This window comes from Neoarthrinium moseri, assembly GCF_022829205.1.
Source record: "Neoarthrinium moseri strain CBS 164.80 chromosome Unknown scaffold9_Wmoseri_CBS_16480, whole genome shotgun sequence".
NCBI lineage: Eukaryota > Fungi > Ascomycota > Sordariomycetes > Amphisphaeriales > Apiosporaceae > Neoarthrinium > Neoarthrinium moseri.
In genome coordinates, this window is record NW_026055123.1 from 582,190 (window position 1) to 607,227 (window position 25,038).

Below are 25,038 nucleotides of genomic sequence, written 5' to 3' on the forward strand. Positions count from 1 at the left end.
AGCTCACCTGTGATGCCGTTTGTTTAATTGAGGCGCGCCTCGAGCTGGCCGTCGCGCCTTGCTGCAGGGGCCGGCCGATGCCTGACAGGGGTGTCGACGCGCTAGCCCCCAGGCGCAACCCGGCAAGGCCGTAGTGACCTCACTGGCAGCTGTCCCCTGAAAAAAAAAAAAAAGTTTCCGTATCGAAACTCGTTTCTTGTCGGCTTCTGTCCCAGCACGTCCTGCGCTCATGTCTGCCGTCCGGCATTAGACCCCATGTCTTCGAAGACCATCCTGCTCGAACGAGGCCCTCGCGACTATATCTGCAAATCCTGCCTCTCTGCTCTGCGCAGACAGCCCGCGCGCCCGCCCGCCCGTCCGCCCGCGCGATGGGGAGTGCGACAGGCGTCCCAGGCCGCTGCGGCGCAAGTTTCGGGTCCGCCCCGAAAGAAGCCACTGCCGACCGATGACCCAGAGCGCCTGAGGACCCTGAGGAAGCTCGGCCTGCTCAAAGAGGAAGGCCGGGACACACAGCTCAAGGTGAACTATTTCGAAGAGGCAGAGGGAGGGAAGCTGCGCCGACTTGACAGCCACGAGCAGTTCGCCGGCTCCGTCAACGATGCCGGTGGCGAGTTTTCTGCGCAGTTGGAGGAGCTGGAGAAGGGATACGGCGAGGCGTCCAAACTGTTCGACCTCTTTGAGAAGGCCGACATCGAGGAACGAAAACTCCACAACAAGGTCGTCGACGATCAGCTGAACAGCGGGCTCGACAAGGCGCTCGATTCGACCCAGAGGCTGGATCCTGCCGCCATCAATGCCTTGGACGAACTGTCGGATGAGCTGGAGAGGACGTCGACCGGCCCGATGCTCATTGACCTGAACCACCCGTATGCTGCTAGGTGGAACACCAACGAGATGATCCGGATCAATAAGTTGAATAACAATCTGGACCTTGCTGCGAGGCAACTCGACCGTGGAAACGTCAATGCGAAAGGGTTCGAACTGTGGAAGTGGTATTCAGCTGCCCGCAAGACCCTTGCCAGGAACTGGGAAACGGTTCCAGCAGCCACTTGGGAGGTCCTGTGGGAGGTCTTCTCCATCGAATCCTCCAAGAACCCCAACCGTTGGAGTCACGTTCACAACCTGGCCAAGGACATGAACGAGGCCGGGTTCAAGTTGGTACCGCAACGTCAACTGATGGCTATCGAGGCTCTCTTCCTGGAAGGGTGGCACAAGGAAGCTATAGAAAACCACAAAAAGTCGGTGGCGACGCTCGGGACCGACTCCAAGACGTTTCTTGATTTCTGGCAGCTAGGATTACGCATGTATTGCCACTCTGGAGACTTGGAGCGGGCCGAGCGCCTGCTGGACATTATTTTTGAGTCGTCATATCAGTACGACCCCCGAGTCGCCTTCCCGTTGATCCGAGCATTTGGGCAGAAGTCTGAGACGGTAGACAAGGCTTACGAGCTGTACCGGGTTGCGAGGTCAAAGCTAGGAGATGCCATGACTATTGAAGACTATGACGAGATCGTATCTTCTTTCCTTGCGGCGGACCAGGCGGAAAAAGCCCTGTGGATATTTGTCGAAATGATGACCAACGGCCGTATCGATCTTCGCCACATGAGCAACCTCCCTCCCAGTGTCGCGAATGGATTCTTCATTGGGAAGTGGCTAAAAAGACTGATAGGGACTGGTGATTTCGACGGTGCCTACAACGCGCTACTCCATGTCAAGGCGAAGGGGGTGATGCCTAGCCCCATAGTTGTCAATGTCCTGGTAGGAGCTTGGTTACGCTCAGGATCCGCAGAGAACATTGAAAAGGCCGAAATGATAGCTTGGGCTATGATCAACTCGAGGGTAATGTTTGTTCAGGACCGAGCACAGCGTGGATCTCTGGCCAAGAGCATCATCCCGTCGACTGGCCTTGCAAGCCCCATCACTGTCAAACATTCAAGAGACGGGTGGCCGAGCGCGACCCTCGAAACTTTCTCGTTACTCGCAGAGAGCTTCAAAGACCGTGGGGTTCTCACTAAGATGGAAGAGCTTTGGCGTGCTTTCAGAGCCGCTGAGATCGGACCAGACTCCTTCTTCATGAACCAAATGCTCTTCTCCCTACTTCGAAATGGACAAGGGAAGAACGTCCGTGGCCTGTATCGAGCTCTGACTGACGAGTTCAAGCTCGACAAGCTCCAACCTGATTCTTGGACATTCTTGGCCCTCTGGCAAGCCCTGGCTGTCAACCGCCTCCAAACTCTCAGGCCTGAGCAAGTACCAACCGAGAGAGTAGCCAGCAGAGAACTATTTGCCGAGATGGTGGGATATGCTGCCAGCTTCCAAAAGGAAGGGATGGACAGCCAGCTGGCAAGGAATATCATGCATACCTTCCGCCAGCTAGAAGATCCCTTCGGGATGCTTGTTGCATTTAGAGCACTACGTCAGGTCTTTCAGGTATCCAATGCAGGGTCGATGGTACTGGAGTTGCTAGCTGGCACAACCAACGTCGAGAAAGCCGCAGGTAGTGTGAAACTCAGGAAGAACCTCGTTGCGGCGACGCAGCGCATCGAGCATTATCTTTCACAGAGACAGAAGGAGATGGTGAAAGCCGGGCAGCTCAGGAAGAAGCAAGATATCCCCGAGGAGGTCAGGACGGTCGAGTTGGCCAACCTCCTAGAACTGCACCTAGAGTCGCAACTCGCCGAGGTCCCGAACGCGCAGGAGCTGTTCATGCAGGCGGCCCAAGAGATGGGCGTCTATAGCTCCGAGTCTGACGACGTGGACTGATTATTCTGCGAAACACCGCAGGTGCTGCGGAAGCACAGGATTACAGAGCATCAGCTCTCACCCATGGTGTTTGCCTATGTAATATATCCGAAATGTACAACATATGTAGACATCACAGCACAGATACCATTGAAGAAAATTCACTCTCATGACAAGACAATCTTTGCATCTCCACCAGGCTTGATTCGCCCAGGACAGTGACTGTGATTTTCTGAGTGTATACAAACCGCAAGCGACCCCGTTAATCGTGATCCTCTTCGGTCAGTCCAGGACAGCCGTCCATCTCCTCGTCTGGATACGAGCATTTACACCAGAAGCAGTACTGGTACTCGTCCCTGAGATAATTCACGAGCCTCCTCAGTTTCTCGTCAGGCTCGAGCGCGTTGAACTCATCGAGCTCTGGGTCCTCCTCCTCCAGGTCCTCCACCGGCACGTATGCCGTCTTGGTCTTGCCCAGGGCCCTGCGGTCGTCTTCGTCCTCATTCTCGTCCTCGTAGGTCGGCAGCCGCGACAGGCTCTGCTCAAGGTCGTACCGCATGCGGCGCTCGCGCTCCGCCTCCTCCCGCTGCCGTACCAGACCGCGCCACAGGACGTTGATGCTCTTCAGCGGCCGCGTGGATAGCGTCCGTTTCTTTTTCTGCTTCTGCTTCTGCTCGTCCGCCGACCCGTCGCCCTCGCTCTCCTCTCCCGTCGCCACCGACTGCGTGTGGGCCTGCGCGTCCCGCTCCTCGTCCATGCGCTCGCACACCTTCTGCGCGCCGTACGCCTGGCCCTCCCAGCGCTTCAGCTCGCGCTCGCGGCGGTTCCGCTCGCGAAACTCGCCTTCGTCCAGGACCTTGGGCTTCTTGGGGACGCCCTCGCGCTCGGCGGCCTCGTCCAGCGCGCGCTTGCGCTGCGCGTCGAGCCCGATGCCGCCGCGGTCCTCCTTGATGCTGAGGCCGACGGGCTCGGCCTTGGCGTAGGCGTTGTCGCGGGCGCCCAGGGTGCCGCCCGGCGCGAAGCCCATCTTCTTCATCATGGACAGGCCCTTGGACTTCTGCGCCGCCAGGCTGCGCGCGTCGTCGATCAGCGACCGCGACAGCGCCTCCTCGCGCGCCGCCTTCTCCTCGGCCGCCAGCTCGGCCTTGGACTTGGGCCGCCCGCGGATCGCCGCCTCGCGCTTCAGGCGCTCCCGCCGTTGCAGCGACGTCTCGGGCTGCGTGGTGTTGGCCTCCCCGGCGAGGAAGTCCATGGACATGTAGTCCTCTTCCTCCGAGGAGTCGGGCATGGTCTTGGCTCTCGGATGATGTAAGTGTGAGAGTCTAAGATTGCACGCAAATACGTAGCAATGCGCCCCAGAACAGAAAGCTGCTCCTTTGAATCGGATTGTGTCGACTACTACCGCAATTTGTGATTTCCTGACTTGACCAGCCTCAACATATCGACCGTGCTTTTGCATGCATTGATGTGGAAGCTCTTGGTTGTTAGAGAGTAGACGTTTCTGGGTGTATCGTCAAATCCAGCGCCGGTTCGCTAGTTTGGGCTTAGCTTAGCGCTAATGCCGCTTTAGCAATGCTCAGTCATGCCAAGGTGCAGCAAACTCAAGCTACTTAGGTACCTACTCAAGTATCGGATCTCACTTCTGGCCTGATTTCAGCCTTTATTGGCCTATTACGCGCATTCGGTTTCGACTTTACACGACTTCATAACTAGATGAATTATCATACAACAACATAAGGCGCTGAAAACTGCGCATCAGACATACTACCACTCATGGCACGCAACGGGAACGACTATTCTGGTTGTGGATGAGTATAGGAGAATTGCGAGATAGATTTCACAGCGAGAGATATCATCCACATACAAGCTTTCTTACGAACGAGAAGTAGCTAGGATTTGCAATCCGAGGTGGAAGGCCAAGTTCTGCTCCAACAGTTTCCTGCCTTGACAGTTGGCTGCAATGAAGCGGCCAATCATAAATTTATCAGTTGATGTACCTACATATGGTGCTCCACCGCAAACAACCGGGAGGTATTTCCAAGATTGTTTCCACCAATCCACCCGATGTCCGGCAATCCTGAAACACGTAAGTATGATCCTCGCTCTTGGTTCTAGTATGTTGTCTCCCGTAATAATAGGACTAAGATACCGAACTTAGAAAAGTCGCCTCGACCGTGTAGCGGATCCACTATGTCCGAGGTCGACACCACCGCTTGCCACAAACGCCTCTTATCGCCGCCACCAGACCACAATACACTTGGTATGAGTGAACTGCCACCCGAAGACTGGAGAGATGCTGGGCTCAAGAACTCCCTAGTCTGCTCTGACACCACACAATTGCCGCCGCCTACTCCACCCGGACCTGGAATTCTGACTGTCACGCGTTCTTGGGCTCGTGACCTGATCGTAGACAACCCGTCTGAGCCGATATGTCTCGATAAACCCCATGCCGGCAGGCGACGGTTGATTCATTCGATCATGGAATGTGGGAAGGCCCAGGTCTCGTCCGAGGCCACGTGTTATTCGCGAATGAAGAGGAAAACCAAGGTATTGTGGCCAGGAGGGACAAGCTCAGAGGGGAGAAGTTGTGCTTGGCAAACCGGAGATACCCGCTCCAGAAATGCTCCTTGGAAAAAAGACGCCCAAAGCGGTCGATTGATGGAGCTTGGGGGCCATTCTCTACGAGATTCTGACTGGAATACCTCCGTTCTACCAAGAGAATGTTGAGGAGCAACAACGCCGGATCATGGAACATACTCTTCAGCTTCCAAAGGGGCTTCCGGCAACGGCCAAGGATATTTTGATAAAGCTTCTCAACAAAGACCCCGCAAAGCGCTTGGGTGCAACCGGAGCCTCTGAGATTAAAGGACACGGTTTCTTCCACGAGATAGATTGGAATGATATCACCCAGCGCAGACGCGAGAACCTACCTATGGCCAAGCAGGATGGGGTGGTCTTCAGAGTTGAACCGGACGAAGTCAAGTACTCCAAATCGTACCACGAGACCGGCACGTAACGCGTGACTGAAGGCGTAGAGGAAAAAGAAATCTACTGGGATAATTTTGGAATCAAATTCTGGTACCGGGTCAGAGATGAAGATGAAAGAAATGCCCCAGATGGGAAACCTGAAGAGGTACAGGACGATAGATGGGAGTTAGTCTGGGAGCCGACATCTCAACGATCTCATTTCCATAATCGCCTGACTAGCGAAAAACGATCGATCGATACATATCCTCTGATCGCATACACATTGCTCATGGACAACAAAGACACTGCAGTCGGGGATTATCGCAATCTGGGGGCCCAAAACCACCGTGCCAGCCTGAACCAGAAGAAATGCGCACTCAAAGCTGCATTGGAAGGTGATTGTAGCAATCTTCTAGTATCGCAAGTCCTGGAATACGGTTTGAACTTGGACGTCGCATTTCTGCAACACGTCGAAGAGTATACTGGAGCGTCTTATGGTCTTCCCATTGCGCTTGTCAAGTGGCTGATACCATTGGAATGGGTTTTGGACAGCGGCAATACCCAGCTTGTCGAGCTATTCCTGGGAAAAGGTGCCGATGCAAACTTTTCTACCTTTCCGAGGGATGGACCTGCACTTGTCAAGGCAGTCAAGAAAATGGACCAGAAGCTTATAAGAATGTTGCTGCCAACGACCAATCGAGTCAACTCGACCAGAGCTCTTTGCCACGCAGTGGAACTACAGGACATCGGGATTGCAACAACACTAATACGAACAGCGTTCTTCCCGACGTTGAAGATTTAGATCGACCTTGTCCGCTCAGGAGGGACCCTTACAATTATAGTCAGCTGTCCGGACCGCCTAACCAAGGACAACGGCTAGAGGCGGAACACTTCACACCTCCTCTCATTCGGGCCATTAGACTAGGAAATGTGGCTCTGGTCCGGCTGCTTCTGCCGCATGGTGCAAATCCCAATGCTGCCTATCATGTTCTTGACATTCCTAATCGACCTAAGCCTTGGGAAGAACCCTTGGCGCCTATTCACTTCTCCTGTGGAAGAGCCGTAGAGTTGGCAAAAGAGCTGGCCCACTCCGAGATAGCAAGATTACTCCTTCGAAGTGGTGCAGATATCGGTCTAGCACCACCTGTTTGGCGAGTACCGGGCCACACCTGTCCACTGGCTCCACGGTCTGTGTCTCTTAGGGTAATCGCGGGTCTGGAGGAAGCAAATGCGGCGCTAACGAAGACAAAGCCGGTATCTGAAAGGTGAGATGTCTTATTTGGAAGGGAACCACTATAATATGATATTTTTCAATATATCGATTATGAAAAGAAGAAGTAGAAAAGTCCGATTGATTATTTTTATCGAATAAAGAGCGCACCGCAGTTCTGCTTCACTTTCCAGTGCGTTCACCCTGAAGCTCAACAGGCTTGATCATCCAAGGAGTAGACTTGCATATCGATCGCCTAGTATTCAAATGTCACCGGCACTCGAACACGAACCAAAACGAGACCATAAAGCGAGACTCCGGGCATTTCGAGAGCAGAGCCGGCCATGGCCTGCCTCGGCAGAGCGTATCGTATTGCACCGCTGCCGGTCCTCAGTGATATTAGAGGTGCTTTTGTACTTTTCTGTGAATTTTGTGGCAGCAGCTTGGTACGATATCGAACACATTTTGGTCAAATAATCTAGACCATATCGGCAACCACGAGCCTTGCTTGCAATCGACCTGCTTACTACATGGATCTAAATTCCAAGCCTGAAATAAAACATGGCGATGGTTCCGCAAGACCTTGCTATCTACTTCGCGCTCACGATTTGCATGAACTCTTCCACATCTTCGAGAAAAGCCTGCGGCTGCTCAAGCGCCGCGAAGTGCCCGCCCTATTCGTAAGCCGCGTTAGTAAACTTGAATTTTTAATGTTTCTAGGACAAAGATGGACCAAGACAAAACTCACAATTGAATGTCTTCTATAAAACACCAAGTTCGGAAACGTTTTCTGCGCCCATGATTGAGGAATCACTAGTATTTCCTTGGGAAAGGCAGAATAACCCAGTGGCTTCCTTGTAGCATCATTGTGAGCCTTTAGATCAACTGTCTCCTGATCAAAGGACGCTCCTGGCTGTGGCACCGAGTTTCCCAGCTCACGATACGGCCATACGCTTTTGGAGTATGATTTGGTGAACCAGTAGAAGCTGATCATGGCTAGGATAGTTTCTAAAGACAGGGGTTGGCGATGGTCGGCCCACTCCAGATACTTTTCACCAATCCTACGAATGTTGAGCTATTGTCAGGGAAGAGGTGGTAGTATAGGCAGTAGGGTGTTAATACTTACCAGGCAAGCATCGCCAGTGGGTTTGAGGAGAGAACAAGTCCAATGGTCGCCGGTCGTGTACCTTGTTCAAACGCGTAAGCCATTCCCGTCTTCATCCATTCTGCAGATCGCTCCATTTGGGCCCTCTCATCTACTGTCAACAAGTCCAGTGGGAGATCTGTGGGGACCATGTTCTTGAACGGTAAGTTGACTAAGATTGTGATCAGTGCTGTTTACGCAACCAGAGATTCTGATCGTCCTCTTTGAGCGATGAGCAGTACAAAACTTACGATGGTAAGCGACACATTCAGGAAACATGCTTGCCATTGTAGTCGCAATGCCGCTTCCAACATCACCACCCTGAGCGGCATAACCTGATTTGAAACCAAGTTGTACCATCAATTCGTTCATAATCCCCGCTGCTTGGGAAAATCTCATTTCTTGTTGGTGATCATCTCTTGTCGTCAGCCCATAGTCAGGGATAGAAGGCACGATGACATGCCAGGGCAGTGTTGCTGGAGTATACTTCTCGGCCAAGAGCTCCAGCATTGGGAGAAACTCGAGAAACGAGCCAGGCCATCCGTGCAAGAAAATCACGGGGAATGCATCTGCTTTTGAGGAGAATAATGCCGCAAAATGGACCTTGTGGTGCTGGCCGCCGCTGGTGATATCGACCTTGAAGTTGGGAAATGCGTTCACTCGGTTCTCAGTTTTTCTCCAGTCGAACCGTAGCCATTCGTCCTTGGCCTGCATAAGCCACTGTCGCGTTACTCCGAAGTATCCATTGCTTGGCTGTGACCACCAGGTATCGGACCCAATCTCAGAGAGGCTCAAAAGCGTGCGGAACTTTTCGATTTCCTGCTCTGGTACTTTGAGCTCGAATGGTTTCGGCTGCTGCTGAGCATTACTAGGCAGTACAGAAAACGAAGAACTCATGACGGCCAGATTTTTATATGGGTGACTGCTGATGAACGCTTGAAAAGTGGACTTCAGGCAAAGATAGGCTGAAGGTGGCTATCAGTTTGTTCTTTTCATCCAGGTTGACGTGCGGAACGAGTATATTAAGATGCTTCTTCTCCCAACAATGCGACATATTCGTACCACTTATATCAAGTCCTAGGGTCAACTAAATGCCCAAATATATTCCCTGCGTCATACAACGTTCACCGTTACATCGGACAGTGAAGATATCTTCAGGCCGCGTTCCCCGCCCCGAGTGCATCCGCGCGGGCATAGACGCGCCAAACAGGTCTGTGGGGGAACCGTCCGCGCGGGCAGATTTTGAGAGCCAATCATATTTCTGAAGTTGAACGGAAGGCCAGGGGCAATGGAGGTATTGCTGCGTTTCATAGCAGGGTCAGTGGGTCAATCCAGAGTATCGTAGCTTGTCCCGGCCCATGTTCTAGTAGAGAAGTATGGTGGGTCTGCCTATCGTTGCTTTCCTTGATAAGACTTGTGATAAGTATCCGGGGTAGGGGCAATGGTCCCAGCCGTATATCAACGCGTTTGAAACTTTGGTGGCCAGTCTGTTCGTTGTAAGATATCGGCAAATCAATATACATCCCTCAGGCGCAAAAGGTATGTGACAATGTGTTAATGGTATGCCCTTATGTCAATGATGTCATAATCATTCAGCCTGAGGTTCGTGAGGAGCTGTTGAATCTCTCACACAAGTAGAACTGGGTATCCCAGGCTATTGAGGCACAAAGCTAAGTCTAGATCCCTGCCCTCTGCAATCCCTTCTCGTCTGTCTGCTTCAGAACTTGGGCCAGCCCAGGCTCGTTCCATGATTTCAATTGCTTGTGATAATGTGCTAAACAGACCTTTAGGGCCGAGACCTGCGATGATGGCCCTTATTCGGGGGTGCTGGTCAGGTTTTGCTAAGCAACCTGCAACACAAAGAGGCCAAACCAGTCTGTTTACAACAGCTACGTTCTTAGCTGCTGCTAAATGTTCTACCGAGTCGAGCACTCGCTCTACTGCACTGCTTGTTGCCAACGCGTATGGTTGCCAACCAGAAACTGCCATAGAGAGAAAAATGAGCGCAGCGTCCGCCCATGTCTTGGTTAGTCTGATAGTCTGGTCAAGCACCCTGTCCTGCTCACCAGTCTCATCGAGGTCCATGATATTGGGTGGTGAAGTTGACGTAACAGCGAGACTTCGGATTCCTTCTTCCAGCGCATTTTTGATGACATTGGCTCTGTCAACCAGGTCCATCGCATCAAGTTGTGCCTGTTTTACTTGATCTTTCTTCCAAACATCGAGTGACAAAGCCTCTCCAATCCAGAATAGAACCCAGCCTTGGCAACCAATGATGATCTCAACGTCGAGCGTACAAGTTTGGGGAGAACCTGATTGCTCGCTGGCGCCAGACTTCCTAGAGCTCGAGTTGCGCATCCCCAATAAATCAAGATGGTAGTCTTGCAGTCGAGGAGCCCTTGAAAGGGAACTGCTAATCAAGATGTCGTTGATTAGAAGGACCGTGGAGTAAAAGCGAAAGGCTGCCTGGTCGGTGTTCATGGGCGACACTCCATCAATCAAACTAAGTTGCCGTGATGGACGCGCCATACGCTCCAGGACTAGGGCGAATGTAGGACGGTCAGCTTCCTTGTTCCCAACTTTTGTCCCATAATCGTGCAATATGCGCACGAATAGAGTGAGTGCCGCATCTAAGTGCGACAAACTGTTGGCACTATTTCCACTGCCGACTTCAAAGCACAATAGTTGCAATATACTCCCAAGAAGTCTGGCGTCACTGTAAAGCTTATCTTGAGTCTTGATAGATGGTTGAGGCGATGGCAGTATATCCGAAGGACTGCTCAGCGCAAGAATGTCGCTCTGTAGAGACGCAATTGCCTTTTCTACTCTTCGGCCAAGCTCGTGTCGGGTCGTCGCATTACGCAACATCGACTCATTACTTGTGCGTTCCTCTTGCTCCTGGGTCATATCTGAGTAGAACAGCAGACTTATACATGAAGTAATGTTCAGGAGTGTCGGGCTTTGCAAGACCTGAACCAAGAGCCAGTCCCGGCCGCCATTATACGTGGGCGGGCAGTAATATGGGAACATTTGGGGGAAGATGGTATCCATATACCTCATCACGGCAACCAAGTCGAGTTCGTCGTAGTCCTGAGATAGATCCCGCGTGCCAAAACTGTTGTCTGTCGGGGAGCCCTTTGAGAGTCTAGCCGACGCTCCGCCGATTGTGCCGGTTCTGACATCGTCACCCCGATGATAAGAAATCCTCAAATGATGAGATTCAGTTTCCAGAGGGCTTGAAAGGGACCTGGAGTGGTCGGCTGAGGTTGAACTTCCAAGTACCGTCGAGCTTGCCGTGTGTGGGAAAGCCGGGGCGACATGGCTCGATGATGTTGGCCGCGCCGCCTTGGGAAAAGACCGCGCGCGGCGTTCTCGTGCAGATTGGCGGACTTCCGCCTTCAGCTCTGCGGCCATACTTTTCTGACGGGCCCCATTATCCATCCACTCCGGCTTGTTGAAACCGGCGTAGCATGTGATCTGAAGGTTTGCGCAAGCATGGCACACAGGGGAAGCGCCATCGCACTTTTTGTGACGAAGACGGCAAGTCCAACAGCTGAGACGCTCCGGCATTGGGTCAACAGCGTTCCTGTTCCATGCGTAACTACAGCCGAGTTGATATTATCATATGAGGTGAAGTCAGGGAGAAGTGGTTGTCTTCACCTCCGCGCGCGTCATGCTGCCCGCGCTCGACTTTTGACTTTTGAGGAAGATGCATAACTAATAGTGGGGGACCGTTGGGTGAGCAAGGACCAGGGTGATCGGCAGATAGAATACGGGAATTGAACCCGCTTTCCAGGGACGATCATGTTGAACGGACCAGGGGTCCTCAGGCAGTGCGAATCGGAGTAATTGGTTGAGGGTCTTGCAAGGTGGTTTCAAGGTTTCCGAACCTCCCGCCGTAGCTCCCCTGTGCGCGCCGACCCGTCATCCGCGCGCGCTACGCACATATTGTTCCGTAGCGTAGCCTGTTGCAGACTCTGGGCCGTAGCCTTTCTCGGCTTAACACGTCTCCAAAAACTGCTATTGTGGCTGTATGAAGGTATGAAGCTCTGGAGAGGTGGGTTACTTCCAGATTGCCAAGTCGTAGTCCTGACGCGCGCGCTCTAAACACCAGCCAAGGAAACCTGATCGCGCCGTTGTTTAGGAGCAATGAAGTGCTGTAACCCTGTCTAGCAAGTAGCAAACGAGGTTCACTCCCTCTGTGTGAATTGCTCATTGATACCTAACTTGTATGTGACGATAACAGGCCCAGGGCTTTACCCACATCCGGCGGCTTCCAGGAAGTTCCAATATACCGCCCGGCACTCACCCGAGAAGCTAGGTAAACAACGATTGTCTAGTCTGGGCCCAATCATATATAAGCAGTGGCCGTCCCAGAGGAAAGCCCTATACTCACCCTACAAACCAACTCCAAGCCTACTTCGTTCTCAGGATTTGCCCTACTCGACCAGCTTTTACAATAAGACATCACAGGACTCAAGATGATGCTTCCCGATCTAGCTAAGAAGTACGCCCAAGAGCGGGAGAAGAGAATGCGCCCAGATGGCATGAATCAATTCGTCGACGCCCGCTCTCCTCTGGTGCAGGATCTTGCTAAAGATCCATGGGTTGATTACGAAGCGTTAGCGGCTCAGGAACTTCCGGTCAAGAATGGCGACCGGGTCAAGTTTCTGATTGTCGGCTGTGGCCACAACGGGCTTCTGTTCGCTTCTCGTCTCATCGGCGCTGGCTTCAAATCGGAGGACATACTTCTCGTCGACGTTGCCGGAGGTTGGGGTGGAACCTGGTACTGGAATCGCTACCCAGGGCTGATGTGCGATGTCGAAGGATATGTGTATCTTCCTCTTCTCGAAGAGACTGGCTACATTCCGAAGCATAAATACTCCTTCGGACACGAGATCAGAGGCCAGTCTGACAGAATCGCCAAGAAATGGAACCTCCAGGCTCTTTTCTGCACCAAAGTCAATGAGATGAAATGGGATAGCAACGGGGCCCACTGGTCTGTTGACATGACCAGACAGCTGGGAACAGACCGGGAGCCGACAAGCATTGCGTTGAAGGCCCAATTCGTGCTCTCGGCTGGCGGTATTCTCGCCGTGCCGAAGATTCCCAGAGCCCCCGGATTCCAAGACTTCCGTGCGCGGCACCATGTCTTCCACACCTCTCGTTGGGACTATGCATACACCGGGGGATCTCAGGAGATTCCCGATCTGGTCAATTTGCAGGACAAGCGGGTTGCTATCATCGGCACTGGTGCAACTGCCGTTCAAGCAGTCCCTCATTTAGCCCGCTGGGCCAAGCATCTCTACGTGGTCCAAAGGACACCGTCGTACTGTGGAGAGCGCAGCCAGCGACTGACTACTCTCGAGTCCTGGAAGGAGACAGCAGACGGCACAGGTTGGCAGGAGAGGAGAAGTGACAATTTCAACCACATGATTACAAACGACCCTTTAGATGTCGATTTGGTCAACGATGGTTGGACTGACACCCCAGGAGGATTTGGGCTCATCGGCAACCCTGAGATCGTGACTCCGGAAACCGTTGAAACACATGTTGATAAAGCCTTGCGAGTTGACGCGGTACGAACCGAGAAGGTTCGAGCACGTATCGCGTATGAAGTGCGGGATCCGGATACTGCTGAGAAGCTGAAGCCTTGGTACCCTAGTTGGTGCAAGAGGCCGACCTTTAACGATGACTACCTGGCGTCCTTCAACCGGCCCAACGTCACTCTTATAGACACTGATGGAAAGGGTATTGACCGTTTCGACCAAGACGGGTTCGTTGCAAATGGAGAAAAGTTTGAAATTGACCTGCTCGTCATGGGTACTGGGTTCGTTTCCGCCGCTGCACACGATCCGGCTGAGCGTCAGGACTCCAAGATCCTGGGCCGAGATGGTAGAAGCATTGCGGAAAAATGGAATAGCCCAGACTTTGGTACCTTGTTCGGTGTTGCGTCTCATCAGTTTCCTAACTTCTTCGCATACCATCTCCAAGGATCTGCGCATACCTACAACATGACTTCTGCCTTCGATACTGCGGCGAAGCTGGTTGCTGGGATCATTGCGGAAGCTTCTCGAACCGTGCCTAATGCAGAGAGCTTGGTGATCGAAGCCACAAAGGAAGGGGAAGATCGATACACCGCCGAGGTTAAGAAGCGGTCTCTGGGGGCCTCTACCTTGACCATCTGCACCCCTGGCTACTTTACTCTTGACGGAGAACTTGCGAAAAAGCCAGAATCAGCTACGGAAATCGATATGAAGGCTCGCAAGGCGGCCTGGATGACCGGAATCAATGACTTCAAGCGCTTTATTCGCGAATTTACTGATCGAAAGGATTTAGAAGGATTCACTGTTAGCGATGGTGATGGTAATGTTGTTCGATAAAACTGTTCCTCTACCTCATTGTTGTTCCAAATTATGTTGGTGTTTGAGCATTCGGGATGAGAAAATGTTTCGGCTATCTTCAACATGCGAGCTTCACGGCCGTCGTAAGGATACTGCAACCTAAATTGTATCTAGAGTTCAGGCAGCCGACACACTCCTTTAAATAAACAGAAAAAAAAAACCTACATATCATAAGAATCACTAAATACATTAAATCGTGCTGTAATAATGAAGATATTTCAAGGGATTAATGCTAATATGAAACCTTGAAACCTTGGAGTTGATTGAATTCATACATTTATCTTGACTATACCATACAGCCCGTCGCTATCACAGCTAATTAAATGAGCATAAAAAGATTGTAAATTCACTTCAGTTTAGGATTAATCGTCCAGTATTAAAGCTAATCATTTACCAACTCTCTGTACAAGCTTCCGCGCGGCCTAAAGCGTAGATATGGTCCATCGTGGTCCGAAGTAAATACATCCTTCAACTTGAATTCAGTATCCCGGTGTGATGCATCTGGACCTGCATCTCGCGTAAGTTCGAAATCAAAATACCAGAGTGTCTTTGCCATCGCCATACCGATCTCTAAATATGCTAGAGGTTTGCCAGCACATGCGCGGGCTCCGATTGAGAAAGGCAGAAAGGCGGCTGTATTTGCTTTCTTGGCTTCGGGGTCGTCAACAAGCCACCGCTCTGGCTTATATACGAAAGGGCTTGGAAAGTATTCCGGGTTGTGATGTATAGAGTAAATATTAACTCCGACCTGTGTCCCCTTGGGAATGACAACTCCGTCAACAACGAATGCTTCATTCGCAGCTTCGGGGCCCTGCTCCCTCCAAAGGGTCCCTGCAACGGGAGGTGACATTCTCAGGGCTTCGTTGATGCAAGCCTGGAGGTATTGGCAGTTTGTGAGCTTGCGGCCGCCTCGAATGTCGGCCCCAGTCGCGAATGTTGTCCGAATCTCTTCTGCTAGCTTCCTTTGGCACTCAGAGTTCTGAGCCACGTAGAAAAAGAGGGAACTTAGTGCCGTAGAACTAGTATCACCAGCCGCCGGCAGGAAAAATATTGCCTCAGCCCAAAGTTCCTTTAACGTGATTTTGTTGTTATCAGAAGCATTCAAAGCGTCAGCCAAGTGCGAATACAGATCAACTCTTGCATGCGTATCCTCGCCTAGTCTGGCGTCGATCATCTTTCGTAGAGTCGGAAGAAATGCTTCGCCACGAATGATGGCCGGAAGATAGATTGGAATGCCAAATTTTATCGTTTTCAAAAACCAAAATTGCATGTACATGTTGATAATCCAACTTCCGCGCGGTATGGCTCGTATCAGATACCGGTGTTTGTCATCAGTCTGAAGCCTCAATTGGTACCCGAAAGCAAGCAAGGCTGCTATATCAAGGCCAAGGTACTTGCACCGTTGAGACATGTTAATGATAGGAGGCGAATCCATGATGCATAACGTGACTAACTGCTTCACGAAGATCTCGACTTGTTCTGCTATCATCGGTTCAACGCGGTGTACTGAGCCTCCTGTAACGAGCTGGCCAACAAGTCTACGCTTCAAACGATGAGCTTGAGGGTCCAAGACATTGAAAACATTTGTAGTTGTTGGATCCATGTTCCCTTCTTGGTAGCAACGTGACTTGAGAACTACATCATTCTGATAGATATCTGCGCGCCCTTGCGTAAGTTATCGTAAAGAAGACGGCAAGACCACAGGCGCTCTTACCGTTGACAGCTTGAATAGAGCTAAACACAACTTTGTTGGGACCTTGCCGAATCACCGGGCCAGTTGATGAAATTGTCAGTGATAATAGTACAACAGCACCATTTGTTTGTGGCTTACCATAATTGTTGTGATCTTGCCAAGTTTTTATGTGAAGCGTTCGTTTTAGTGCATGAAAGCCGCCGTAGATGTCGGAAACTTTAGCAAGCAATGGTCCGGGATGCCTTGCGAGAGGGTGAAACAGCACACGGTAGCTAATGGTAAGGATGATCTAGATATGGACTGGAATTAGCCTTCAGTACAATCTAGGTCCGTCGCTGAGAAAGATATTACGGATGGAATCAGTAACATGAAGCCATAGTAGACAATCGTCTGTATGACATGAAGCAAACCCATGTTGCGCGACGAGGGGGAGATTGCTCCAAGCCTCAACAGATCTTTTGCGACAGAGGTAGTGATCTGTAAGTCAATGGCGCAAAGTATATCGAATGGTATCTAAAAGGAAATGGTTGAACCGTTGTGCCACAGATAAGGACAGCTAGCTTACGCTGTGGGAATAATCAAAGAGGGGTCAATGTCTGTGGTCAGGTCATGGTGCCTCGGGTTAACCATGACGAAAGATGGTTCGCAATGAACAAGTCTACGACCAGCGTGCCATGGACAACACCTCATAGAGCTTATCCAGGGCTCTTTGGGGCTAATGGTACTTGCATCCAGGCTGCAGCCGACCCTTCCAAGCACCATTACCCATCATCAGGCAAGTTGTATGTTGCAGGCGGCTGAGGATGACAAGGATTAATGGCACCACTCGCTGGTCAATTAATTTTGGCTATTGGTTGTTAGCTACTGGTTCTTGGTTGTTGGTCCTTGCTTGTTGGCTGTTGGTCTGTTGGCTGCCAGGCTGCAAGCTGCGACAAACGGTGATAACATGCAGGCCTGCGGGTGGGCGTGCGGCAACGCACCCATTTGATCTTGCCGTCTGAAATTTCTCCGCAATCCCAAGATGTTGGGGCTGGGGGCTGGGGGCTGGGGGATTCTGTTACGTGGGTAGAAGAGATGTTAAACACTTTCTTTCTGCCGTGGTGGGATGGCACTTTCCTTGCGTATCTGTGTACGTGTGGGGGGCAACAGTCGGGAGGACTTAACAACTTCCATTTTGTCTCCATCATTTCACGACTATCTTGGTCTGATTTCACACAACAAAGTAATCCGTTTCTCACGATCTTAAGTGGGAAGTAAACGATCCGGAGACAATGCCATGTATAAACTGTGTCGCGCCAATTATATTGGCTAAGTCACTCCCGCACGTTCAGGAACAAACAAGAGTTCTGCCAGAACCTGTCATGCAACTCACTCCCGGATCCGGACTACGAATAAAATATATGGTTAATAACATCACCGTTGTTGCTCATAATTGATAATGCACACACTCAATTGGAGATACCAGAGAGAGACTAGAACTATTTTTAGCCCAAGGATGAGTCTTTCTATTTCCCTCTTTCCTGGCAGACGGCGACCACCTCTCGACAGTGCTCGCAATCTCTTCTTGCAAGACTATGCCCTTGTAGTTACTCTGCCACTGTTGAGTGTCATCGTTTTCTGTTTGTGAGATATGACCATCTTTGTGAGGGATTCGTGGCGAGTCTCGTGTTGCCTGATGTGCAGAATCCTTGCTCAAACTCTCATTAGTTCCCGCAGACCATGGTGGCCCAGGATCTTTAGAAGTATTCGATGACTTCGAAGAAGACAGAATTGACCAAAATCTAAGTGTATTGTTGATGGCGATGATCCAAGGCGCATCATTCCACACCTTGGGTATGGCTGGGACATAAAGCACCAGAAAGAGACACGTCATCTCTGTAAGGGACCACATGATAAGTGGAGACAAGACATAGGTTGTACCTGGATATCGAATGACTTGGATGGCACTGTTGATTCGAAACGCGGCTGATATCGCAGTCCTTCGAAATAAGCATTAGTTACGTTGAAACTATTTTCTGACTTGGAAAACTTACAGAATGCCAAATGTGAAAACAATCGAGGCACCAAATTTCCTTCTTCGAGACAAAATAAGTCTCCAAATGACTCGCTGTGGGAGTGCCAAGATGAGAAGATCAGAAACGAGATTGATTGAAGCTGATATTATCTCAACAAGCTCATTGTTCATACAGTGACCTTCGACTCGTATGTCCCACATGTGTTGAATTGGGATGCAATGGAGGTTGATCACGATGATCATCGCACCGTAGAAGAGGATATTGATCCATGGCATAACGTGGCAACCCCAGAAAAAGGCGTTGCGGGTGCCCTTCGGAACAAACACCTGAAGCCATTCTAATAATATTGCTGATTTGACCGTTATGATGTTTGCACAGTATAGCACCGAAACAACGTGGATGAACTGGAGCTGTTAGATGGTCTACCAAAACCTCGTGAAAGGGGAAGAACAACCTACTAGAGTAAAGTCTCCTATGTCTCTAACGCGAACATCCCATTGGTCCGTGGCTTTCTGATCACAAGGTAGAAAATTATATTCATAGCATTCCCCGAGGACACATAAGACCCTCCAAAAACTAATCATTTTAGATTGGCAACGCGACTATCTATCCGGCAACAGCAGCGCTACCCATGGCCATTGAGGCAGTCAAACAATCTGCGTCGCCTAATCGCAAAATTTCCGGATATTCCATTAAGGAAGCCAGCTTCCTGTGTCCCATCGCGGTGGATGCTGATATAGAAGGCAAGACAGAAACCATGTTGCATCTGCGACCCATTCAGAAGCCGTATGAGAAAGAATCGACTTGGTTTGGCATATCCGTATTCAGTCATACTAACGATAAGTGGACGGAAGCCTTCAAAGCTTTGATTCATGTCGAATACGATTGCCAAGACAATAATTTGGATGGTGGAAAGGAAAGTCGATTAGACGCCGAAAGCCTGGTTGATGGATACAAGCAAGCCGTAGGTTCATGGACAACATGTATTGATTCAGCCGACTTCTACGACTTCTGTCATGAGCACGAATATGTCTACGGGAAGTCATTCCAGCTCTTGGATGACCTCCGATGGGACGGCGAGGGAAGAACTATCGCCAGCATCAGTACCTCAAACTCAAAGTATCATGGCGTGGATGTTGTGCATCCCACGATCATGGATGCTGCATTACATGTATTTCTTGTTCAGACCTCGCAAGGACTCTCAAAGTTGTCACCAACATTTGTGTCTCGCCAAATCGTCAATGCGTGGGTCGGGCCTTCAGGATGGCAGCATTCCGAAACCGCATCAATTAGAATTTCGATGAGTACTAGGTATGCGCCAGGACGGCCTGGTGTAGAGGGGGCTGCATATGCACTTGCAGACAATGGGAAACCATTCTGGATAATTGTTCTTAGCCATGGGATGAACTATAATACACTATTCAATGTTTCATGTACGAATAGGACAGGCTGCCAGGATGAATATCCTTATAACGTTCAAAGAGCACAAGGCTGCCATCATTGGCTCCCTGCGTGGTGCTAGAGGCTCGACATTCTTCAATTTCGACACCGGCATGGCTATCGGTCAGGACGTGCAGGTACGGCCAGGGAACTGTACTCCAAGGCAGTTATCGCCGGAGAAGTCTATTACTGCCAACAAATCGAAATCATAGAAACGGTCCCTCTTAACGCAAGCGTTGTTCATTGCTAAACCTCAGGTGCGAGATCATCGGCGACCCGACGACGAAACGGCGTACGATTTATCCAGCCTACAGAGGTGATATGGATGATTAGGCCTTGCAAGCCATGATCTCTTTGTATAACTGCATTCAAGAAAGTCTACCCGACAAGGATAGAGGGAGTTGGCGACGTGAGGAGTTAAGAGTATTCCCCAGATGCTACGAGTGTATTGATGAACCTCCACGCGAACACCAGAATAATGGTTAATAGGAGTCGTGCAGCAGAAAGGAATCAGGGTATTGGTGGTGTATAATTAGTCACAGGCTTGGCTATGACTGATGTTTATGATTGGCTATGTATTTTGACACTGTACCTAGCAAGTCTAAGGTGGATAAATTAACGCGGGGGCCATTAACCAGGGAACACAAACGTAGTCAAATACTTGCCTTTGCTCTTTGGCTTGCAAGTTTCTATAGAATAATACGAACATGATTGATGAGACCTTTTTGCGCTGTGTGGATATAGAAGTCGTCTCTCTATCCGTATCAGACGTAAAGGAACCCTAGCCAGACAACTTCACATCAAAGAGGATGGGTAGGAGGGCTCAAGTTGAACTACCAGCTAGCACGGATAGTTCCGTGACTGACGGGATTATTCAGAAATGATCTGCTATAATATATTGAACAACGTATCGTAAAGCTAGAAGCGGAGACATCTATAGAGTCTTTTGAGTATTGCAATCCTAAGGTATGAAAATAGAACAACCCGACAGAGTCCTACAGGGAAATCATTCGATGCCAGTATATGCTCAACGTTGCGCAAATGCCCGAGGGCAGGATGATTTGGCGAACCTTGCTCCTTTGTGGCTTGCCGCTGTCAGCACCATCGCGAAAGTTCGTGTCTCATGGAACTGAGACATGCAGTAGCCCCTGACGCTGCCGGTCAAACGAAATAACAATTATAACAAAAGGTCGCACGTACGCGACACCGCGATCTCTCTCATCCGCATCGAAACACATCGCTGTCTAGCATCCGATCGACGAAGACACCCACGATGTTCGGATCCGAAGGCCTGGCGCTGGCGAGCCTCGTGCCGCGCACCATGACGGACTTCGCGCCGCTGAACATCACGGCCCTGGCGTCCGTGAACGGGTACTCGACCATCCAGTGCTGGCAGCTGCCCACGGCGCCGGTGGAAGCCATGTCAGCGCTCAACTACGGCATCGGCAACACGTCCAAGGCCACGTGGTCCATCATCGAGCCGCGGACCGTCATCGGGGAGGCGTGGGCGCCCTCCGTACAGTGAGAACCCCGCCCCTCTTTCCGCACTCCGACCATGGTCTTGTCTTGGCCGCGGACGCTCGAAGAACACCTGGCGGGCCCTGCTGACGAGTAGAAATTCAAAGACTTTCGATGGTCCTGAACGGGATGATCCACGTCTCGGCGCCGGCGGCGGAGGAGCTGCGGAACCTGAGCGCAGTCATAGACGACTCCCGCGAGGCTGGCCCCCCACCCCACGTCGAGGCGTACCTCATGCCAGGGACGCTGGCGTCCTCGCTGGTCATCGCAGCCGACATGAAGGCCACGAGCTATATCTCGGGGCACTGGACCGAGTTCCCGAGCAACGAGCCGACGGTCCTGGTGCAGACGCCTTTTGTCGACAACCAAGTGCCCGAGCACACGGTGTTGCACGACGGGCCATGCGAGTGATGTCGATGTCGGGTTCAAGTTCCTATTCGGTTGATCAAACGGAGACAACATTCGGAAGACCGTGTGGGTACGACGGGGAGGCCTGGGCTCCGGAGAAGAAACATCGCGTTCATGTGAAAAAGCATAGCTTCCTTGGTATCTTATTAGGTCGTGCCACATGATATATACACATTTTGAAAACCACCGCCCGCCATGAACATATCGTACCCAAATCGCCAGCCGTTTCCAGTCACCCAGTATTTACCTCCTGGACTTGTTTCTAGTGTTACACACTTGCTGTTTGACGGTTAGCAGAATGCGGAGAAAGGGACGTAGGGCTGCACTTACCGAGCGGCGTTGCGTGAAGTCGGAGTAAAATCCGTTCCACAAGTCCCTTGCCGAGCAGTCCTCCTGTCCACCTTTGACGACGCACTTTGGCTGCTTTTCCTTCCGCACGGACTCGGACATCTGAATCCAAGGCTTGGGGACGGGCCAATCGGAGAAGTGCAGGAACTTGGCTTCGTTGAAGATAGCCACAGGGTCCCATTCCTCGCGGTCGGTACCAAGGTAGTTCTCGTGGTTGTCGCCACGGAACTCGCCGGTGAGCAGATCGTAAGGGCGATGCGGCAGGATCATGGCCTGGTCGATGTAGAGCTGGTTCACAATCTCCATGTCGTAATCGTTACTGCCGGATTTCTCCATCTTCTTGATGACACGGTCGAACTCGGTCGCGCTCGGCTGGACGAGCATGAGCTGCGAGGAGAGGATCTTGTCCTTGGGGAAAAGCCAGTAGGCCCTGGGCATGGCCACAGGGCACGGCGGCAACAGGAACAGCTCATCCATAGTCTGGAGGATGGTGGCATCGGAATCAACGTTCAGTACTCGGTCGTACTGCGTCTGGTTGAAAGCCAGGAGCTTTGTGAACGACTCGGCCCAAGTAGCTGTGGGAAACATGTCAGCATGGAGAGTCCTTCGCACACACAACGCAGTAAGACATACAGTCACCGCCAGATCTCCGTTGAACGGCAACGGGTACCAGCTTCACCTTGTAGGTGTCCCTCGCCTTGATGAGCATCTTGCCCTCGTCCGTCGTGGCCTCGGTCGCCGCCGGATCCATCATTTTCTCGGGATACATCATGACACGGTCGGCCTTGCTACCCAGGCGGTACAGGGTCTCGAATATCATGAGCGAGTTGCAAAGGTAGGCCTGGTTGGTGACATATTGGGTATAGGCGAACCTCGACCAGTTGATGTGGCTGTCGTCGGTCGCGGCGGGCGTCTGGGCGACAGGGCAGTCTGACTTGGGATTCGAGGGAGCTACGCCCGCGCCAGCGCCAGCTCGCAGAGTCTCGAGGGACGGTAAGGAGTCGTAGTTCCTAAAGGCGAGGGCAAAGAGTCCCAGGGCAGCCAGGGCAGTTGCCGTGTAGCGCACCCGTTTCGACATGAGGATCTGGCCGATACTAGGTTTGCTGAGGGAGGTATCTGTCGAGGCGGCGCCGTTGGAGGACTCGCCATTCTGCAGCGGGCTGTACCGATGTAACGAGGTCCAGAATGAAGCCATCTTGTGTATGCCGACGCCGGGGTTTGTGACCGCAGGAAGGTGAGGGCACGTATGTGTGTGAGCGTGTGTGTGACGGTCGGCAGCCCGGTCTGATGCGCGCAGGGCGGGTAAATGCCGTGATCCTTCGGATTCGGGAGAGATCAATTCGCAGGCCCTGCGCAAAAGCACGACCCTTTTCTGGAGGATGGGGACAGGAGGCCGCGGATGAGCAGTGGTGGAGCGCCTGGAGATCGAGAGCGGGCAGGTTTAACTCGGGATTAGGGATGATGCAAGGTGTCGCGATGATCGAAATGAGGGCTGAGGTGAGTTGACATACATCGGAGATGCCTGCTGGTGCTGACTGACGACACCCCTGCCGTCCCAAGGCCTCAAGGCCCCAAGGCCCCAATGGCCCCCCTCTCCCCCAGCCGGATCCAGTGCCAATGGAACGGCGGACAAAGGCCTGGCTCGAGGCTGAGGTTGAGCTTCGCTACAGAACCAAAAAAGCACTGCTGGCCTTGCTGCGCACCCGCTACGCGCCAGCCACCGCCTAACAAGCAATCTTTAGTGGACTGCACCGCTTTGGTCACGAACCTTAGTGGTCAAGCCAACTTACTGTGGTAACTACCTACGTAGTTAGGTCCCCTTCCGTTTTTGCTACAGAATGGGGCCAAGGGGGGTCACGTAGCGTCGCATGTCTTCCGTGGGCTGCTGGCTGGCTGCAGGTGGCTGGCCGGCCACGGCAGGTCCCGGGCAGCGCGTACCAACTCATTGGTACTCCAACAGCGAAAAAGGCAGAGGCTCCAACCTACTTACCCGCCAGCCCGGCATACCCTTAAAAGTTACCGGCTCGCTGGGCGCTGGGCACAGGTGCAATGTACCTCTCCAACAACGACAACCTGGAAGCCTTTGTTCCCCATCTACGGTATACTAACCGACCCGTGCCCTATGCTGTCAACATGTTCCCCGCCGCCCGGTGGCCCGGTGCTCAGAGCCTCAAACTGAAGGATGATCGTCGCCACAATCTGGCTTGCAGTATTCGGCTAGAGCCTGATCCTTCGCACCAGATATGCAACAGATTGAGGACTCGCAGCTGGCCGTGAGCTCTCTCATTGGATCGTTTACATACTCTACGAACAAGGCAGAATACCATAGTACTCGTGGCAATCGTCTGAGTTCTTCTGCATACCTTCACCCGCTCAAGGCACAAGTTCGAGTCCTGTGAACTTGCCACAGATATATTAAAAGCCTGCACGGTCAATAGCCATTCACGTCACTGTGTAGCCACAACACAGATGCCAGAGGCCAGAAGCCGTTCCCCCAAACCCCCATAATCAGCCCGAGGAGACACACACTACTTAACTTAAGGACCGCCGTACCACGGTAACTAAGCAGCTAGGCCTTGTGGGGCTCAGCGGATGCCCCTGGACAACGGCCGCCTGGTGTCATCATCCAGCAACGATCAGCCTGTAATTTCGTCCGCTTCGCCCCAAAACGTCCAAAAATAGCCCCCCCAAACACCGGCTAACCGAACCAGCGCGTGTGCGACCAGCCTTCCTCTTCTCTGTGTTCGTCCAGGCAAAAGCAACAAATCGCACGGCCATGTCTTCCGACTGTCGAATCCTTACGATAGTCCAGGTAATCATTATTAACCTATTTGAGACCGTTTTAGCCTGAGTGCCAGTGCCGTCTGTTTCCTACTTCGCAAGTACCTGCAAAAACAAGTACGATTGGGACTGTCCACCTTGAGGCTCCTCTGTTGATAACAGACGGGAGTATTTTTTTCGACATGCTACACGTTGCAGACGAGCAGGGACAGGGGCGCGGGCCATCGAAATAAGCCTTGTCCACATTGGTGCTAGCAGCCCAGGCATTTGGATCCTTCAACATGCGATGAAGCCGTGCCAAGCCGTGCGAAAGTCCTGTGTGGAAGTGCGCCTCACTGCCCCCGGGGACTGACTGCCTCATCTCCCCC

At 51.8% G+C, this 25,038-nt stretch overlaps 9 protein-coding genes across 9 annotated transcripts; 4 read left to right on the plus strand and 5 right to left on the minus strand.

Annotated features, from left to right (window-relative positions):
* Positions 1-255: 255 nt before the first annotated feature.
* On the plus strand, positions 256-2,763 carry JN550_003780 (uncharacterized protein; the record flags this gene model as incomplete). The annotated part of the gene is made up of 1 exon (XM_049315221.1): positions 256-2,763. The coding sequence occupies one exon, from the start codon at positions 256-258 to the stop codon at positions 2,761-2,763; it is 2,508 nt and encodes an 835-aa protein (XP_049174350.1).
* A 241-nt stretch (positions 2,764-3,004) lies between these two features.
* On the minus strand, positions 3,005-4,030 carry JN550_003781 (uncharacterized protein; the record flags this gene model as incomplete). The annotated part of the gene is made up of 1 exon (XM_049315222.1): positions 3,005-4,030. One exon carries the CDS (start codon positions 4,028-4,030, stop codon positions 3,005-3,007), a length of 1,026 nt encoding a protein of 341 aa, XP_049174351.1.
* A 902-nt stretch (positions 4,031-4,932) lies between these two features.
* JN550_003782 (uncharacterized protein) lies at positions 4,933-6,511 on the plus strand (the record flags this gene model as incomplete). The annotated part of the gene is made up of 3 exons (XM_049315225.1): positions 4,933-5,289; positions 5,429-5,754; positions 5,833-6,511. 3 exons carry the CDS (start codon positions 4,933-4,935, stop codon positions 6,509-6,511), a joined length of 1,362 nt encoding a protein of 453 aa, XP_049174352.1.
* Positions 6,512-7,509: 998 nt separating this feature from the next.
* JN550_003783 (uncharacterized protein) lies at positions 7,510-8,960 on the minus strand (the record flags this gene model as incomplete). The annotated part of the gene is made up of 4 exons (XM_049315226.1): positions 7,510-7,593; positions 7,668-7,980; positions 8,046-8,235; positions 8,315-8,960. 4 exons carry the CDS (start codon positions 8,958-8,960, stop codon positions 7,510-7,512), a joined length of 1,233 nt encoding a protein of 410 aa, XP_049174353.1.
* Positions 8,961-9,689: 729 nt separating this feature from the next.
* On the minus strand, positions 9,690-11,477 carry JN550_003784 (uncharacterized protein; the record flags this gene model as incomplete). Its single annotated transcript, XM_049315227.1, has 1 exon — positions 9,690-11,477. The coding sequence occupies one exon, from the start codon at positions 11,475-11,477 to the stop codon at positions 9,690-9,692; it is 1,788 nt and encodes a 595-aa protein (XP_049174354.1).
* Positions 11,478-12,544: 1,067 nt separating this feature from the next.
* JN550_003785 (uncharacterized protein) lies at positions 12,545-14,446 on the plus strand (the record flags this gene model as incomplete). Its single annotated transcript, XM_049315228.1, has 1 exon — positions 12,545-14,446. The coding sequence occupies one exon, from the start codon at positions 12,545-12,547 to the stop codon at positions 14,444-14,446; it is 1,902 nt and encodes a 633-aa protein (XP_049174355.1).
* Positions 14,447-14,849: 403 nt separating this feature from the next.
* JN550_003786 (uncharacterized protein) lies at positions 14,850-16,070 on the minus strand (the record flags this gene model as incomplete). The annotated part of the gene is made up of 1 exon (XM_049315229.1): positions 14,850-16,070. The coding sequence occupies one exon, from the start codon at positions 16,068-16,070 to the stop codon at positions 14,850-14,852; it is 1,221 nt and encodes a 406-aa protein (XP_049174356.1).
* A 4,818-nt stretch (positions 16,071-20,888) lies between these two features.
* Positions 20,889-21,544, plus strand: JN550_003787 (uncharacterized protein; the record flags this gene model as incomplete). Its single annotated transcript, XM_049315230.1, has 2 exons — positions 20,889-21,136; positions 21,241-21,544. 2 exons carry the CDS (start codon positions 20,889-20,891, stop codon positions 21,542-21,544), a joined length of 552 nt encoding a protein of 183 aa, XP_049174357.1.
* A 240-nt stretch (positions 21,545-21,784) lies between these two features.
* On the minus strand, positions 21,785-23,084 carry JN550_003788 (uncharacterized protein; the record flags this gene model as incomplete). Its single annotated transcript, XM_049315231.1, has 3 exons — positions 21,785-21,820; positions 21,872-22,464; positions 22,523-23,084. The coding sequence occupies 3 exons, from the start codon at positions 23,082-23,084 to the stop codon at positions 21,785-21,787; spliced, it is 1,191 nt and encodes a 396-aa protein (XP_049174358.1).
* Positions 23,085-25,038: the final 1,954 nt, after the last annotated feature.